Here is an 18,311-nt window from a genome sequence, read left to right on the forward strand (position 1 = left end):
CTTCAGCTGAACTTAGAAGCAGTTGTGAGTTGCTTGACATGGTACTGAGAACTGAACTCAGGTCCTCTTAAAGAGCTTTTTGAGCTCTACCTGCTGAGCCATTTTTATAACTGGGTATGAGGATTATTGCAAGTTGCAATGAGAGTTCAGGCAGTTACAAAGCAAGGCTGTGTCTCAAAGCAAAAAAAAAAAAACCAACCTAAGAAAGAAGACATGGCTATGCTCAAAAGTTTGAGATTAGCCTCACCTGTATAAGTTCAGAGTCAGCCTGTTATACGTGAGAGAAATACCAGTGCTCTGGTCCTGTAGTTCAGTTGAAGGAGGGTTTGCCTAACATGGGTTTCATCTCTAGCACCACATAAAACTGGCATGATAGTATATACTTGTAAATCCCAGCTCTAGGAAGGTGGGTGAAGAACTCTAGATCATCCTTGGATTTGTAGCAAGTTCAAGGCCAGCGTAGTCTGAGAAAACAAAAAGCAAGCAAACAACAACAACCCAAACCCCCAAAGATTAGAAGAGACGTATTTCAATGATAGAGCTCTTAAGTATCTTGCTACAGACCCTGTGTTCAGTCTCCAGACCCCTTCACTCCAGAATGAAACAGTTCTTAAACCTTGATGTCCTCACAGAGCAGAGTCACTATATTCCTCACAGTTGGATGTTGGAGCAGAACTGGAATCAGTTTGGCTCTACATGAGGAAGAAAAGAACAATCCAGTCCAAAGTGTTAGGGCCTGAGCAGTGTCAGGAAAGCACTTCTGTAGAGAGATCTATTTGGGGTAATATATCGAAGACCACCAAAGTTACTTAAAATATCCATCCTGGACTTCACAACTAATTTAATAGTATTCTATGTATAGGTATTTGGCTTCAGTTCTATTGTTTTATTTGCGTGTTTGTCTTTGTAGGCAAGGTCTCACTGCATTGTTTGATGTGACTGTAACCTTTCTTTTATAGCATTGATAGGCCTTGAATTCACCATCCTTTTTGCTTTAGCCTCTAACATCTGCTTTCCTTTTCTTTTTTTTTTTTTTTTAATTGCTTTTGTTTTTTGCTGGGGTTGGTTTTCTTTTATTTTTGCTTTTCTTTTTAGTTTAGATGATGGGTATTCTTACATGCTAAGTACTTACTCTTCTAAGTTACATCTCCCACTTAACGTGCTCATTGCTAACGAACTCCAAACATGATTTGATGTGTGTGTTCCATGAGCAACACTTGAAATATTACTGCTATAAAAAATTCATACACATGACTTGATAGCAGAAAACATTTGATTTTTAGGCAGGAGAATGAGATGTAATCTCAGACATAGGAGTGAAAACATTTGGATTGTAAGGATAGCAGTTCAAAAAATATCTCCTAACATAAATCCTGTATATGCACGATTTGTTTAACATTTGAAATAAATGTATAGTAATAGGCTAAAGAATAAAATTATTATAATAGATGAAGAAATATCATTTAACAAAATGTAAATTGTATTCACAATTTTTTAAAAGGGAGGTTAAGTACCTGTTACTCAAGCTCTGCGGGATTCAGTGTTTATGCATACCAGGTACATCGTTTAAAAATAAAATATTTTTCATGAGAAATCAATTCTACATCAAATCTGGAAATGGTCAACCAACCCTGTAATTCCAGCGCTGAGACAGATACCATTCTGAGTTCAAGCCAACCTGAGCTTCAGAATGACACCTTACCTTAGAGGAAAAAAAGTCTGATAATAGGGACTGAAGGCTCTTAGCAGGACCTGAATTCAGATCCCTCAAGACCCACATAAATTATGGATAGACATGACAGCCCATCTGTATTTCCAGTCTCAGAAGGTGGAGACAAGGGAGCCTCAGAGCAAGCTGGTGAGCTATATCCATTGTTTCGTAGTCTTTGGGTTAGATTGAGAGTTTATCAAATAAGGTAGAAAAGCTGTTGAAGATGATTGCTCATACCTACCTCAGGACCCCTTATTCATTTGTGTGCACATACCCCATACTCTTGAAAATTATCATGCAAATACACATACACCACACAGAGATGTATGAAAAGTGGAAGAGGAGCTAGAGAGGTGGTTCAGCAGTTACACAAGTCAGACTTTGTTGGTGGTTGGAAAGCTAAATACTATTCAGATGTCATAACTTTCTAATGTTCTATATAGATTTGGGAAACTGCCATCAAAATCCTAATTATATTTTATAAAAATGGAAAAGTATAGCTTGGTTAGTAGGATATTTCTATAGTTCCAGACTTCAGAGGCTGAGGCAAGAGTATTGCCATGCGTTCCAGGCCACCATGGACTATATAGTGACACCCTGTTTCATATGGATGGATGGATGGATGGATGGATGGATGGATGGATGGATGGATGGATGGATGGATGACCAACCGACCCATTCTCAAATCAGCATGGCAGTGAACATACATTCCAAAACATTTGAGATAAACTATTTGATCAGTTACTATAAAGGATTTCTGAAACTCAAAAAGAAAAAGAAAACAGTTGGGGAATTTTACAGACATTTTCTCAGAGAGAATATAAAAATATACAGTCAGTATGAATAATAAAATCGCAAAGAGGTACTAATATTCTATAGCCATTATCATGTATATTAAATACATTGATCTGGGATAAAATATGGAAAAATATTGGAGAATTTATGGAGAATATGGAGATAACCTAGGTGTCTACTCAAAGAAGTAGAGTGGTCTTAAATACCAGTGTTTATAATGCATTGTTACATTAACCAAAACGTAGACACACCAAAGTTTTACTGTAGATAAATGGCAGTTTTACATAAAATGACTTACTATGTAACCTTAATAATACTTTTTAAAAACCATTTCTGTTGTATGTTGTACACAGGGGCTTATCCTGTGACAGCACTCATCGGGCATAGGGAGGGCACTTTGTGCAGTCTGTTCTCTCTGGAGATCAGCCTCAGTCTGTCAGGCTTGCGGAGTTGGTGCTTTACCTACTGAGCCATCTTGCTGTGGCTTGGCCCAGGGAATGACACTGTTAGGAAGTGTCTTGTTGGAGCAAGTGTGTCATTGTAAAGATGGGCAATGAGATTTTCCTCCTAAACACATAGGAACCAGACTTCTAGCTACCTTTGGAACAAGGTAGAACTCTCAGCTCCTGCAACACCATGCCATGATGGTAATGGACTGACCCACTGAACTCTAAGCCAGCCTCAATTAAATGTTGTCCATTACAGGAGCTGCTCTGATCATGGTGTCTCGTCACAGCAATGAAACCCTAATTAAGACACTGGCCCTAGATAAGCTTTTAAAAAAGATGTCATGCAAGTGAAATAAACCAAGCATTACATGTACCACTTGTGTTATAGATGTACCCCTAATGACTGGGCTCCATAGCTCTTTAGTTTGATCATTTGTGGTTTTCTGTAATGGTCTTTGTTGAAGAGAGAACTTTCCTTGGTGGCAGGTGCATTACACTTATGTAGGTATGTGAAGTAGAGACTTAAGGGTTCTTTGGAAAGTCAGTTGTGTGGAATGGTGTTGTGCTGGGACAAAACACGAGAAGGAATGTTTTCCTGAAGTGGATACAGGTGAAAGGCTAAGGCAGACTTGTGAAGGAAGCAGACATAGGAGGAAAAAAATGTTCTGCTAAAGCAAACATGTAAAATGATGAAAGATTCTTTGTTAACACACATTTTGGTCCACCTTACATTGCATAGTTGAGCTCCATTTGTCTGGACTTCATAGAGAGAAACACTGCAGAACTTGGCGGTGTGTTGCAGCTTCGTGCTGAGCTCTCATGTGGACTCAGGCTGATTGATGGAGTGATGTATCAACTGAGATAGATGCACACGCTGAGGCAAGAAAGTATAAAAGGGTCTGGACGGACAGTGACCGAGACTGAGCTGGGCTTGCTTATGGAGCTAGCTGTGTAACACTTTGTGGTTTTGAGTCTTCACTGATCATTGCTTCATTTAGAGAGACACAGCCAACAGCTTTTCCTGGCATTCCTGTTGGCCCTGGGCTCTCCTGCTAACTTGTGCTGAGGCTGAGGCCTGGCTGTCTCTGCTAGGTAGTGTCGCCGCTGCTGATTTGTGTTTGCTGTCCCTACTCTACCGAAGTGGACTGCCGGTGTATCCATGAAGTGTTTGTGAGTAGATGGAGGTGCTGCTGCTGACCTGATAACTGAACTGCTGGTTTCTAGACAACAGACAGGAGCTGCTCCAAAGAGTCTTTCTAAACAGGTCCACTTCCCCATGTCCTCTCTTTCCCACTATTAAATGTTTTGAAAAACTTAAAGTTACAGATATAGGGTAAATAAAGTGCAGATAGGAATTTTTCTGGTTTAGTAAAGCAGCAGTTGTAGGATTTCCTCCAAGAACCTTACTTAATTAGTCCTGGATAATTGGCTAATTGTCCAGTGCCAGACATGATTTCCTGAATCTTATAGGGTCTCATTACAGAACTGTTGGTTACCACCAAGATAAGTCTGCCACTATTTTACCCTTACGATAAGGCTCAACTGGTCATTGTGGTTCACAGGCTACAGAGCTGGTTGAGTGCTTCCTTCCTTTGGAAGCTTACATAGTTGTCTGATCCCCACATGGGAAGAGAAAGGAAGCAAGGGAGGGAGCTGCATAATATGGAAGAGGAGAACAAAATTGCTTTAACTTTAACTTTAAAGTTACTAAGACTTTTATTTTAAAGATCTTGCACATAAAAAAACATGTCCTGCATCAAAAGTAACAGACCCCAAGTCTGTATTTCAGTGAACTTTCTATGTATTAGAGCAGCTATGGAGCTTCACATGTGTTTATACTGTTGGTTTGTTTGTTTGAGAGAGTGGAGGAGTGGTAAGCCTGGCTATCCTTTGCAAGTCACTTTGTAGATCAGACTGCCTTGAACTCACAGAGATCTACCTGTCTCTGCCTCCTAAGTGCTAGGATTAAAGGCATGTGCCACCGCTGCTCAGTGGATTTTCCACTTGACTATCAAGTATATTTTTATGTACTTATCCACCATTATTTCCTCATAACTCTAAAACTGGAAAAGCAATTAAGTTTATATCTTCTTTCATAACTTAGGTACCCATGTCCTCCCTTTAGTTCTTCCTTCTCCCTAGTATTTACTGTTTTTCTCCCTTCAATATGTTATACTGTACCACATATAAACTTATAATAGTCTATGATCCTCATAGGAGGAAGTACCTGATCTTAATACTGTATATTCTTATTCCATGCAAGTTTTAAAAGATACTGTAATTACACGTTTTTTTAATGTTTAGTAGAATAGCATTTTATATACATACCAGGTTTTCATTATTCATTCATTTGTTATCAGACTACACTGGAAAGAGCAGCAATAAACATGGAGTGTAGTACCTCTGTGGGAGGATATGATACTTTCTGGGTATGTTCTCAGAAGTAGAATACTGGGTCATACTGGAGTCCTATGTTTTATTTTTTTTGAGGAATCTCCAAACTGGTTTCCACAATGGCTATATTTCTTTGTTTCCCTTGGGGCTAGTTCCTATGCAGTGGTTGTTCTATTCAGAAAGGTCTTACCTGCCCTGAATCTTAAAGAATGTTCCCTTCTTTTTTCTAGGCCAATGGTTCTCCCCCTTCCTAATGCTGCAACTCTTTAGATAGGTAGTGGTGACTCCAACCATAAAATTATTTTTGTTGCTACTTCACAGTTGTAATTTTGCTACTGTTGTGAACCTTTTTTTAAAGATTTATTTATTTATGTACACTGTATATGTGCACTTAATTTTATAAGTACATTGTAGCTGTCTTCAGACATACCAAGAGGGCATCAGATCCCATTACAGATGGTTGTGAGCCACCATATGGTTGCTGGGATTTGAACTCAGGACCTCTGGAAGAGCAGTGAGTGTTTAGCCACTGAGCCATGTCTCCAGCCCTCTGTTGTGAATCTTAATGGAAATATCTGATATGCAGGATATCCTATTTGTCACCCCTGTGAAATTGTCATCCAACCTCCTACCCTAGGAGATTATGACCCACAGATTGAGAACTGCTGTTTTAGATACTAAGTGTTCCAACCCTTAAATTAAGGTCTCTGATAAATTTTGGATTGATTTTTGTGCCAGATGAAACTTGCTATGTACACTAAGCTGGTCTCAAGCTCAGAGACTCTCCTGCCTCCACATCTGGAGTACTGGGTTTAAAGGTGTATGCTACAACATTGTTACCTCGCCTTATTTAGATTTCTTTTATGGAAGGAGTGGGGGTAGCTTGTTTTCATGTGTGGGGATAGTCATATATGCACATATATGAAACCAGAGATCAGCCTCAGGTTTCCTTCATTAGGAGCCATCACTTTGTTTATTGAGACAAGTATTTTTAGTGGTACCCAGGGCCTTAGCAATTAAGTAAAGCTGACAGGCCGGTAAACCCCAGGAACTTACCTGTTTCTGCCTCCCCAGTATTAATGAATATAAGCATGTATTGCCTTACTGAGGCTTTTACATGAGTTCTTCATGTCAAACACAGTTCCTCATGCATGCATAGCAAGCATTTTGTATAGCATCTCCCCAGCTCTAGGTTTCTTAACTGTTATTCATTACATCAAACATGATAGCATCGTTTTGTTTGTTTTAAGGCAGTTTCTCATATAACCAGTGGTGCTTTGAACTTCAGAAATCTTTCTAACTTTGCCTCTTTAATTCTGCCTTTGTTAAAGCATGATTCATCTTTATTGTGTGTGAGTTTGAGATGGGGTCCTGTGTGGGCTGGAGAGGTGGCTCAGCAGTTAAGAGCACTAACTGTTCTTCCAGAGGTCCTGTATGTGTGTGAGTGTATCACGTATGTGTATTGTATAAAATATAATTATTTTTCACAGTAACATCTTCAAACTTTTTTTCTAGCTTTATAGAAGCACCAGTTGAAGTTCCCAGTCCTCTTGAAATCCCAGCTGAACCTTCTGAACCAGAAAGTAACTTGCAACCTGTGCTGGCTCTCATCCCACGAGAAAAGAAAGCCCCACGTCCCCCAAAGAAGAAATACCAGAGAGCTGGGCTGTATTCTGATGTTTACAAAACTACAGAGTAAGTAGTAGTGACTTTTATCTTCTAATACCTGTTGTCCACCCATATTTTTTAAAAAGGGTAAAAAATATAACACGTTTGTATGTGCACACATTTTATATGTGTGTATGTATATTATACACATGCATTATATAGAATATATATTATATATTCTATATTTATATATTTTGCATGAATAACACTCACGTACCTTTGCATTCACTGGACTATTGATGATGTGCTAGGTTATAGGCTTATAATTATCATTCTTGATGTTTAGCATCCCTAAGATCCATTATTCCTTTTGTTGTTTAAAAATAAGAAAGAATACCAGGTGCGATGCTGTACACTTATAATCCAAGCACTCTGGAAGCAGAGACAGGAAGATTGTCACTTGTTCAAGGACATCATTCTTTACAGGCCTGCCAGACTACATAGACATTTCTCAGAAATAAATGATTGAGGGAAGGAAGGAAGGAAGGAGGGAGGGAGGGAGGAAGGGAGAAAGGAAGGATGAACAAACGGGTGGATGTTAAATAATGCTATGCAGATAAATGTATTTAGAGTTTTGTTGATTAAATCATTTGTCAAATAAACTTTCTTGCATTGTTTGAAGAACTTTATAAATCTGTAATACAGCTTGATAAGTCCTCCTTTGTTACTTTATTGCAGTGGAGTCTAGCACTGGCAGGATAGGGTTAGGGTTAGGTGCAGGCTTTGATTAATTGAGTCCAAGATGGCCTAAAAATGACCATCGTGGTGCAGGGAGATAAGGAAGGTAGTGCTTTTCCTGGTAAACAGAGCCACATTTTAGAATCATGAGGGATTATGTTTAGGCTTTTGTAATGTTGCTGCTAGCACTGCTATTTTATAGGCCCACTTTGAACCAAACAGCGTATTAACCCAACATTTACTGATAATAAACCATAAAGAAATTCATTTTAAAATTCTCTTCCAGCCAGGCTGTTAGTGATGCTCACCTTTCATCCAAGTACTTGGGAGGCAAAAGCAGGCAGATCTCTTGGTTCAAGGCCACCCTGGACTACAGAGTGAATTCTTGGACAGCCAGCTAGGGCTACACAGAGAAACCCAGTCTTGAAACAGGCACACACATCTACCTTCAGAGGGCTAGAGAAATGGACCAGAGATGGCTTAGTAGTTAGCACTTTGTGATCCTGCAGAGGACTCCAGTTTCAGAGGATCCATCGCCCAATTCTGGCCTCTGCTAGCACCAGGTTTACATGTGACAACTGTATTCATACAAGCAAAACACATACAAAATAAATAAATCCTGTTTTGTTTTGTTTTGTATGGTATGTCTGCATGAGTGCAGGTGACCATGTACATGTGTGGAGAAAAAGCTGAGGTATGAATTCTCTCCTCCCACTATTGTTTCCATGGCTGCAGATCATCTTACCTAGAGAGCCAGGGCTGTTATTAAACAAATAAAATAAAATGAAACTAGATCTTATATTAAATTTTTTTGTAAAATTTAAACAGTATTAAAAAACCTTTTAAAGGGGATTTTCTGAATTTAGAGTTCATTTATTTATTTTTATTTATGTGCATTCACAGGTGCTTGCAGGTCCATGACAATACATCAGAGGCCAGAGGAGGGCACCAGATTCTCTCCAGCTGCAGATAGAGGTTCTAGGAACCCAACTCAGGTCCTCTGTAGAAAACAGGCAATGCTATTAACTGCTGAGGTTTTAAAGTATGGGTTTTAGATTAATGTTTTTTATTTATTTATTGGAAATGGGCTTGCACACTTGCACATTGAGGACAAAGGACAGTGTTCAGAAGTGGGTTCTTTCTTTCAACAGTAGAGTTTCCAGGATTCTAACTTGGGTTGTCATTCTTTGTAGCAAGTGCCTTTACCCATTGAGCCATCTTACCAGATTTAATCTATTTTCATTTGGCCTCAGGAAAAAATTTAATTGACTTTGTTTCTTATTCATTTTGTCACCACAGCCCAAAGAGCCGATTAATCCAATTAAAGAAAGAAAAGTTGGAGTACACTCCAGGAGAGCACGAGTATGGACTGTTCCCAGCACCCATTCATGTTGGTGAGTAATAAGTGCACATGATCCATTGCTAGGAAGAAATTGTGTGTTCTTAATTTAGGGAAAGTACCTATGTTGCACTAGGTTTAAATTCTTTACCTTTTTTAAAAAATAAAAATGTCCCAAGAATTCTTGGCAAGGATATAGTGCTTTACTTCAGCTGGTAGAGTGTATTCTTGACAAGAATGAAGCCTGGATTGGATCCACAATCCCGCATGACCAGGGCAGAACTAGGCAGACAGTGTACATGGGATTCTGGCACTCAAGGTGACGGCAGGACAGTCTGAGGCTCACAGTGATTTAGAGACAACCAGGATTATAGAAGATCCTGTGTGTGTGTGTGAGTGTGTGTGTGTTTTCCTTTAAGAAAGGGGAAAAGATTCATTCTACCACTAATCTATACAACTAAGTAGTGAGCATTATTTCTTTTCTGCCAAATGAGTTTTCTTTTTTTTGTTTTTTTTTTTTTTTTAATGTATGTGAGTACACTGTGGCTGTCTTCAGACACACCAGAAGAGGGCATCAGATCTCATTACAGATGGTTGTGAGCCACCATGTGGTTGCTGGGATTTGAACTCAGAACCTCTGGAAGAGAAATCAGTGCTTTTAACCACTGAGCCATTTCTCTCCAGCCCCTTGAAATGAGAGTCTTGAGTAGGTTCTTTGGGACACATTTTAAGATGAAATTGATCAAAGACATTCTTTAGATATATCTTTCTTTTTTCTTTTTATTGTTTGATTATTAATTTGGGGGTTTTATTTTTGTTATTAAGTTGAAGTCTTAGATGAGAAGTGGTAACCCATGTGTTTCATCCCAGCACTTGGGAGGCATAGGCAAGTAGATCTCTGAGTTCAAGGCCATCCTAGTCCACAGAGCAAGTTCCAGGATAACCCTGGCTACACAGAGAAAAAAGCCCTGCCTTGAAAGAAAAAAAAAAAAAGTCTTACATAATTTAGATCAGCGTCAACTTGATACATAGTAACTTTGAACTCCTTATCATCCTGACTTTGTCTCCAAGTTCTGGTGTCATATAAGGGTGCACACCAGTCCCAGCCTTCATCTCAGTTTTTAGAAATTAATTACTATCTCTGGCTTCAAGGAAAAGATCTGTGACCAAGGATAGGAATGGCAGAGTTTTAGTTTCTTTTTCTGCTGCTATGAAAAATATCCTAGGAAAGGCAACCTAAGAGGAAAGGGCTTATCGGGCAGCAGGAATGTGGAGCCACTGACCACATTGCTTCATGGTCGGGAAGCAGAGATGCAAATGCTTGTAGTTGCTCAGCTTGCTTTCTCTCATTTCATAGTCTAGGATCCCTTGCTTAGGAATTAGTCTCACCCACAATTAAAGTTGGTCTTCCCACATTGAATTTATATAATCAATATAATCTCAATGGTGGATAGCCATTGAAAATGAAATGAAATGAGTGAACACTGATATCATAACTCTACCACTTGTCACCTTGACATTTATACACACATCACTTTTAAGCTATTTCTTTTGTTCATAGACTCATTACCATATTATAAAATACATTAAATCCAATTTTAGAAAACCACAAAGTGTTTAAAACCGTTAAAAATCAGTTTATAGCCAGGCATGACACATGTCTTTATTCCTAGCTGTTGAGAAGAGACAAGTAGATCTCTGTGAGGTCAAGGCCAGCTAGTACTGTATAGAGTGACTTCATCTCAAAAAAAAAAAAAAAAAAGAATAAATAAAGTCAGTTTCTTTAGCTAAGAGTTCCAATAAAAAATAAAAACAGTTTACATATTTCCAACATTAACAGCACATTCCTGTTTTAAAAGGAAAGAACATAGGCATAGCAAGGAACAATCAAACCAAAGCAAAATAAAAATCTAGCAGAGCAAAAACTAAACTTTATAACTACTTGTCTGTCATTGGGGCTACAGAAGGCATGGGCAGAACCAACTCCTCATCTTTACTACAAGGGGCACATTTAGATTCTCTTCTGGGCTGGCTCCAGCCCATGCCCACTCCTCTGCATACTTGATAGTCCATGGTCTGGGTATTTTCAGTTTCCTGGAATCTCCATTTCATTTAGGCTTTACCTTCACAGCTTGAAGCACTGGCCTTCCAGTGACTCCTTGCAAGAATGCCAACCCTACTGTACATTCCCTGGCTGCAGCTACTTGGAAATCACACAGAAAACTTCATGACCCTTAAGTCTTAAACCTTTCTTACTTTCAAAACCAGCAAATGGACAACAATGCCTAAGTCTTCTAGCTTCTTGGCATTTAGCCTGGCCCCTTGTGCCAGCTTCTGTCAGCTGATATGTGCCATCCTTAGGTACCTGCTTATTGTTTTAAGTTTGGTTGCTGTTTTTATTTTGTCTGAGTGTCTTGTCTACACTTGTCTTTGCATGCAGTGAATGACAGGTACCTATAGAGGCCAGTAGAAGTCAAATTTCCCTAGTACTGGAGCAGCTACAGATGATTGTGAGCTACCCTGTGATTGCTGGGAGCAAACTAGGGTCCTCTACCAGTGCTGTCAGCCACTAAGCCATCCCTCCATCCACTTTTTGCTGATTTCCAACATGTATATGTCATGTGTGTGCATATGTTTGTGCACGTATAGGAATTTCATCTCACAACATATATAACTGTATCAAGTCGGTTCTCTTTTTCCATGTTTATATTAGTTCCAGGGATCAAACTCTGGTCATCAAGTTTATACAAGTACTTTGACCTATATAAGTCATCTCACCAGCGCTGGGCTGATGCTTTTTGGGGAATAAGGAATCCCTTCAGCAGCTGTCTGTTTCATTTTAGGCTGCCTTCAGTTGCTTTTTCAACCCCAGCCCAAATTCTCTCATGGCTTGAAATTTCCTCTCCCAAGCAATTTAGTCTACTATTGCTCAACTTTCTCAGATCAGATAGAATAAGGCAGATTCTTGACCAAAACATTACATGAATGGTCCTTATCCTATGGATTCCTTGTTCCACTCTGAAACTTTATGAACTACTGCTGACTTTCTCTCAATAATCTGTCCTGGAAGTTTCTATCTGAATGAGTAAGCTGCTCACCATGGCAAGGCTCATCTACATTCCAGCCAAATAGTAGTTCTAATGTCTGAGAACCAAAGGACCGGGGCTTTCAGAGCAGCTGCCCCTCTTAAGTACCAGGTGTTTTGTTTTTGTTTTTTTTCACTACCCTTCAAAAGTGATTGATTGGCCATTTCTGGATCTTAGCTGTTCATATGTCTCCCTTACTTTCCCTTTCTGGTCTCGACTCATTTGAGGGTCACATGTCAAATACATATCAGACGTCCTGCATATCATATATTCGTGTTATGACTCATAGCAGTAGCAAAATTAGAGTTATGAAGCAGCAATGAAATAATGTTATGGTTGGAAGTCAGCTCCCCATGAGGAACTGTGTTAAAGGTCTCAGCATTGGGAAGGTTGAGAAGCACTGCTCTACAGTTTATAACAGTAGTAATATCTACTGTATTCAGCCCTGCAAAGAAGTCTACAGTGCCTTTTATTGCAGCATTTAGGTAATCCTTTTAAATGAACAATATCCTTGTTTACCATAGTGAAGATTTGACCTACAGGCTCTTCATGAGGACAACCACATCTCCATTTATTTACTTTTAATTGTTTATTTATGGTATGTGTATTCTTATTTGGGTTTATGTGAACCACTTGTGTAAGGTGCCTGTGGAAGCCAAAAATTATCAGATCTCCTGAAACTTACAGAAGATTTTCTAACACCTGATGTTGATGGTCAGAGCCAAACCCAGGTCTTCTGGAAGAACAATATGTGTTTTTAACTGCTGAGCCATCTCTATCCCACAAACCATGGTCTATGATCATGGTTTTTGTCTTTGTTTCAAGGTAGGGACTCACACTATCGTTCTGGCTGGCCTGGAACTCAGTAGGAATGTGACTGCCTTTGCCTCTGAAGAGCTGAGATTCAAGTTGTGTATACCACAACCATTGCTAATTTCATATACTTTCACTTACCCCTAGTCCTTGAACATTTAGGGCTTTACTATCTGACTCCATTTCAGTTGAGCCATCACTACTTTGCTTTCCATCTCTAAGAGGAATTGTATTCTGTTCTGGCTACCGAAGATTTTGCCATCTGAGAACATTGAGTGCATGTTGCATAGTTCAAAAGCAAGTCCTTGAGCTTGATGTGGTAAACATCATCCAGTTTATATCTTTTTTTTTTTTTTTTTTACTTTATTCATTTAATATATGAATGCTCTGCTGCATGTATATCCACAGGCCAGAAGAGGGCACCAGATCCCATTACAGATGGTTGTGAGCTGCCAGGTGGTTGCTGGGAATTAAATCCAGGACCTCTGGAAGAGCAAACAGTGCTCTTAACTGCTGAGCCATCTCTCCAGCCACTCATCTCCTTATTTTTAATGGCTTAATTCATACTCAGGTTGTAGTGAAAGATCTTTCATGTAGGTAATTTTAGTACTCACAGTCACACAGACCTATTTTTTCAGTTGTCATCACTGTATGCATTAGACAAAGAGGATTGCGAGTGTTGCTAGGGAAGCCTTGCTTGCATCAGCCCTGGAGACTTTATCCTATGAAAATGTTAGGTGGGGCCTGTAAGTAGAGTTTTTCCTTACCTATAAGGAAAAACATTTTTTAAAAGAAGTTCAAAACCTTTCTATCTTTACATTTTCTAGAGAAAACATGTATTTCCGGCAAACAATAGAATCAACTGTTCTCATAAAAGTTTGGTCTCTCTTTCTCAAAAAGCAAACATACAAAAGAGGCAGGCATGGTGCTTCACGCCCTTCATTATTAATTAATCCCAGCACCAAAGAAACAGGTGGGCAAATATATGTGGTTCAAAGCCAACCTGGTCTACATAGAAAGTTCCCTTTTCTATGGACCAGTTTAGACTATTAGATTTTTTTTCTGTCAGTATTAAGAGTCTGCAGGACCTGAGTGGTTGTGGTGGGGCACATCTTTAATCCCAGCACTCAGGAGGTAGAGGTATAAGGACCTCTGTGAGTTTCAGGACAGCCAAGAGAAATTCTGTCTCCAAAAGGAAAAAAAAAAAAAAGAAGGAAGGAAGGAAGAAAGAAAATAGCAGTTGAAAGTGCAGGGAAATGTTAATAGCATCATAAATCCAATTTACATGTACTTTTCTCTCTGCTTTGTATAGCTCAGGCTGTCCTAAGTCTCACTGTATACACTGGCCTCAAACTTAAGGAGATCTGCCTGCTCCTGCCTCTGCCTCCTGAGTGCTGTGACTAAAGGGGAGTATACATATCTTAATTACATGTGTGTTTGTATGTGAGTATATTACATGTTCAGCAGCCAGAAAAGGATGTCAGATCCTGTGAAGCTGAAGTTACATGCAGTTATGAGGCACCTAGGTAGGTTCCCAGACCCAAGTTTAGGTACTTTAGAGACTAGTATGCAGTCTTAGCACTGAGCCGTCCCCTCTACATATAGATAATATGTCAGAGGCCATATCATTCAGGAACTGGTTCTCCTTCCACCAATTTTTTTGGGGACCAGAGTCAAGGTGTTTTACCTGCTGTGCCATCTCCTGTGTGACATGTATTCTTCAGTTATGTAAATTCAAGTATGACTCTTTGTTTTTTTTTTTTTAATTATTTAGTTTTGTATGTGGGAATTTATATTTCACAGTGCCACATGAAAGCGAAAAAATGACTGTAGGAGTCCAGTTTCTTCCAGCATGTTCACTCCAGGGATCGAAGTCATTAGTCAAGCTCAATAGCAGATTACTTTATTTGTGAGCCAGCCTGGATTTCTGCGCCCTACCCCCTTTAATATTTTTAGATTTTTGTTGTTGTTACTGTTGTTGCTGTTGTTATGTGTTTGACTGTTCTCCTTGCATGGATGTATGAGCTTTCTCTTGTGCCTACTGCCTGCAGAAGTGAGAAGAGTGCATCAGATCTCTGAAACTGGACTGACACATTCCCTGTCCTCTGCAACAGAAGCAAGAACTCTTAACCGCTGACCTTCTCCTTAGCCCTTAGCCCTTTTTTGTAGCATTAACCTCATTTTTCTAGAGATGAGAATAAATTTAAAATATATTTGCTATCTTTGTATGGACTGCATATCAGAATAGCTGTTGAAATTGACAGTGTTTTTTAATTTCAGGAAAGTATCTCAGACAGAAGAGAATTGACTTCCAGCTTCCCTATGACATCCTCTGGCAGTGGAAACACAATCAGGTATGAAGGGCCTCTTTGACCACGTTCTCTGATGAAGTGCTAAGGAGTAAGGAGTATAAGTTTATTTCCTCTGGCTCCTATGACGATATCCCAGGGTATATTGAGAACTGTCCTTGTAAAAGGTTAGATTCGAAAAACAATGAATCTGTGTACATATTTAATGTCGAAAGCCTTTACTCATACTTCAGAATTACAGTAAGTTCCTGCTTCAGTGGGTAACCTGTTTTTATTCTTATTGTTTTGATAACAAGAATTTGTGCTGTAAGAATTCTATTTCACACAGATCTTGGGAGAATGTAGATGAACTGCCAACAACACTTTATAAAAAATTCCTCAGGCCTTAATTAAGTTAAAGGCTCTCAGCCTCATCTTTAGAACACCCATATGGGGATAGAAGTATTCATGCAAATGAAATAACAGGTGGTTTTTTGGTTTGGGGGGGTGTCTTTTGAGTTTAACTGTCAAAAGTTATCTTTGGTGGGTGTGGTGATGACAGCTTCTTATGCAGTCAAGAGGCAGAGGCAAGTAGATTTCCGTGAGTTCCAGGCCAACTGGAACTTCATAGTAAAACACTTTCTCCAAACAAAAGTTAACTCTAGAAAACCAAAACCAGGTCAGTCTCCTCTGCCTCCTCCTTTCTGATGGTCTCTGAATTCTTTCTTTCTTTCTTCCTTTTTTTTTTTTTTAAGATTTATTTATTTATTTTGTGTATGTACACTGTAGCTGTCTTCAGACACATCAGAAGAGAGCATCAGATCTCATTATAGATGGTTATGAGCCACCATGTGGTTGCTGGGAATTGAACTCAAGACCTCTGGAAGAATAGTCAGTGCTCTTAACCACTGAGCCATCTCTCCAGCCCAGTTTCTGAATTCTTAAAGGATATCAATGTGGGGAGGAACGGGGAAGGGCTATAGAGATGAAAGGATAAAAGGGTGCATTATTGTATCTCCTTTTAGACTAGAAAGCAACAAGTCTCAAACATAGAATCTCTTGTGTATTGTATGGAAGTATCACTTGTCAATAAAAAGCTGATGACTTATTAGCTGAATCAGGAAATAGAGGGTGGGACATCCAGCAGAGAGAGAGGAAAAATAATCAAGATGGAGAGATTCAGCCCTGACTCTGAGAAAGACAGACACACAAAACTGAGGAAGGGTAATTTATGGCAGACATAGGCTTCACCTAATGGAGTTATGAGCTAATGGGGACAAGCCAAAGCTTATGTATAGCCTAGGCATTTATAAATAAAGTATTAGGTCTCAGAGTCATTATTGGGAAACTGTATAGGTGGAAAACCCTGAGCCTACATGCAGAAGTTGAATATTTGTGTCTTTTTATTACCTTTTGTTGGAAGCATTGCTTTTGTTTAAATTGTTTTTAGTCAGGATTTTTTTCTTCCTCGTTTTTGATTATGGAGAAGAGACTTTGAACATGTACTGGAAATAAAGGAAGAAATTGTGACACATCACTAAATGATAGGGTTTAGTTCTAATTGTTGTTTCTTTCGCAAGACATCTTAATTCAAGCATAGGAGTTCTTTACTCGGTGCTTCATTTTGCCCAGGCTAGCGCTGACCTACACCTCTGAGCCTCTGCTTTCATATTCATGGTGCTGGAATTGCAGATGAGCACCAGCAACACATTCTGTTTGTTGATTAGAGATCCCCATGAAAATCTGAATGTTGGTTTCTTAAGATTCTCAGCCAATGAATGTGACAGCTGAGAGGCCAGTTAATCTTCCCATTTTACAAACAATTGTCCTATAAACAAACCTTACACATGTTTAGGGTTTACAGAGTTTTGTGCTTTGGGGGAGGGGTCATGTTGAGGCTTGAACATGCATTCTACCTTTACATTACCTTTACTCCCAACCCCTTCCCTTTCTTTTCATAGGAGCAAGTAGAGTCTTAAGTTATGCAAGTGAATAATAGCTTTGGTCTTCAGATTGCTTTTTTTCGATTGTTATCCAGCAACATGCTAAAGAAAAAAAATTGAAAGTACATTGCTGTAAGTCAGATGTTATTAAACACACCTATAATCCTAGCACTCCGGAAGGGGTATAGAAGAGCTAAAAGTTTGCATAGAAAATGTCAGGCAATCCAAGGCTGTATAGATGGTATCTCAAAAAATTTTTATGTAACTTTTGGTAAACTATTTAGTGCTTATTAATTCTAATTCTCTGTCACCCGTTATTTATGGGGAGGAAATAAAATAGATCACTCTGTATTTTCCTCAGTCATATTCAGTTGAAAACGTATTTACTGGGTACCTTAAATTAAGCTCACACTGATCCTCCTGCCCAAGGGTTATAGAGGGGAGCCATCATACCCAGTGTCCTACAAATATTTCTGTATGAACAGAAAACACTTCCTGTATTTTTAGGGGTTGATGCCACATTGTCATTTGATGTGAAATGCTATATCAAGATTTTTTTTTCTTCTAGCTATACAAAAAGCCAGATGTCCCCCTGTATAAAAAAATCCGTTCAAGTGAGTAACTTAGAAGATGTTTTTCCACCTTCAAAACATCAATGTTTCTCCTGTCTTGACACTTGAAAGATAATTCTGTATTCAAAAACTTTTATTTGCTGTCTTCTAAGATGTCTACGTTGATGTCAAACCTCTTTCTGGTTATGAGGCTACCACCTGTAATTGTAAGAAGCCAGATGATGACACCAGGAAGGGCTGTGGGGACGACTGCCTCAATAGGTACTGTGACTGGTTTCTCTAAAGCTAAGTTCTGTGTGTGCATGTGTGCAAAACTACCTCTTCTTTCTTCTGTGTGCAGTACACTGGTGCTAATGGATTGAAAACAGTGTAAGAAAGAATCCTGTGTACCTAAGTTTAAATTCTTACTACTGATGAGATGTAGGGATGATAAATTTCATGCTACCTTCTCTGGGGAAGTTTCTGGGCGGTGATATGAGATGTTGTAATCTATTAATATGCAAAATATTTTCTGCTCATTATTTTGCTGGTTGATTTTGGCTTACCTTTTGAGACAGGATCACTCTGTGTGACAG

At 39.1% G+C, this 18,311-nt stretch overlaps 1 protein-coding gene across 2 annotated transcripts in view; it reads left to right on the forward strand.

The window, feature by feature from the left end:
• ASH1L (ASH1 like histone lysine methyltransferase) overlaps positions 1-18,311 on the forward strand; it is a 114,071-nt gene that overhangs the window by 52,963 nt on the left and 42,797 nt on the right. For both annotated transcript variants that reach the window (XM_080916512.1, XM_080916511.1), the window contains exons 6-10: positions 6,865-7,044; positions 8,995-9,089; positions 15,214-15,287; positions 17,733-17,778; positions 17,889-17,997. In XM_080916512.1, the coding sequence (XP_080772638.1) occupies positions 6,865-7,044; positions 8,995-9,089; positions 15,214-15,287; positions 17,733-17,778; positions 17,889-17,997 (504 nt within the window). The remainder of the gene's footprint in view (positions 1-6,864; positions 7,045-8,994; positions 9,090-15,213; positions 15,288-17,732; positions 17,779-17,888; positions 17,998-18,311) is intronic.

The sequence above is a fragment of the Micromys minutus genome (genome assembly GCF_963924665.1).
Source record: "Micromys minutus genome assembly, chromosome: 4".
NCBI classification, from domain to species: domain Eukaryota; kingdom Metazoa; phylum Chordata; class Mammalia; order Rodentia; family Muridae; genus Micromys; species Micromys minutus.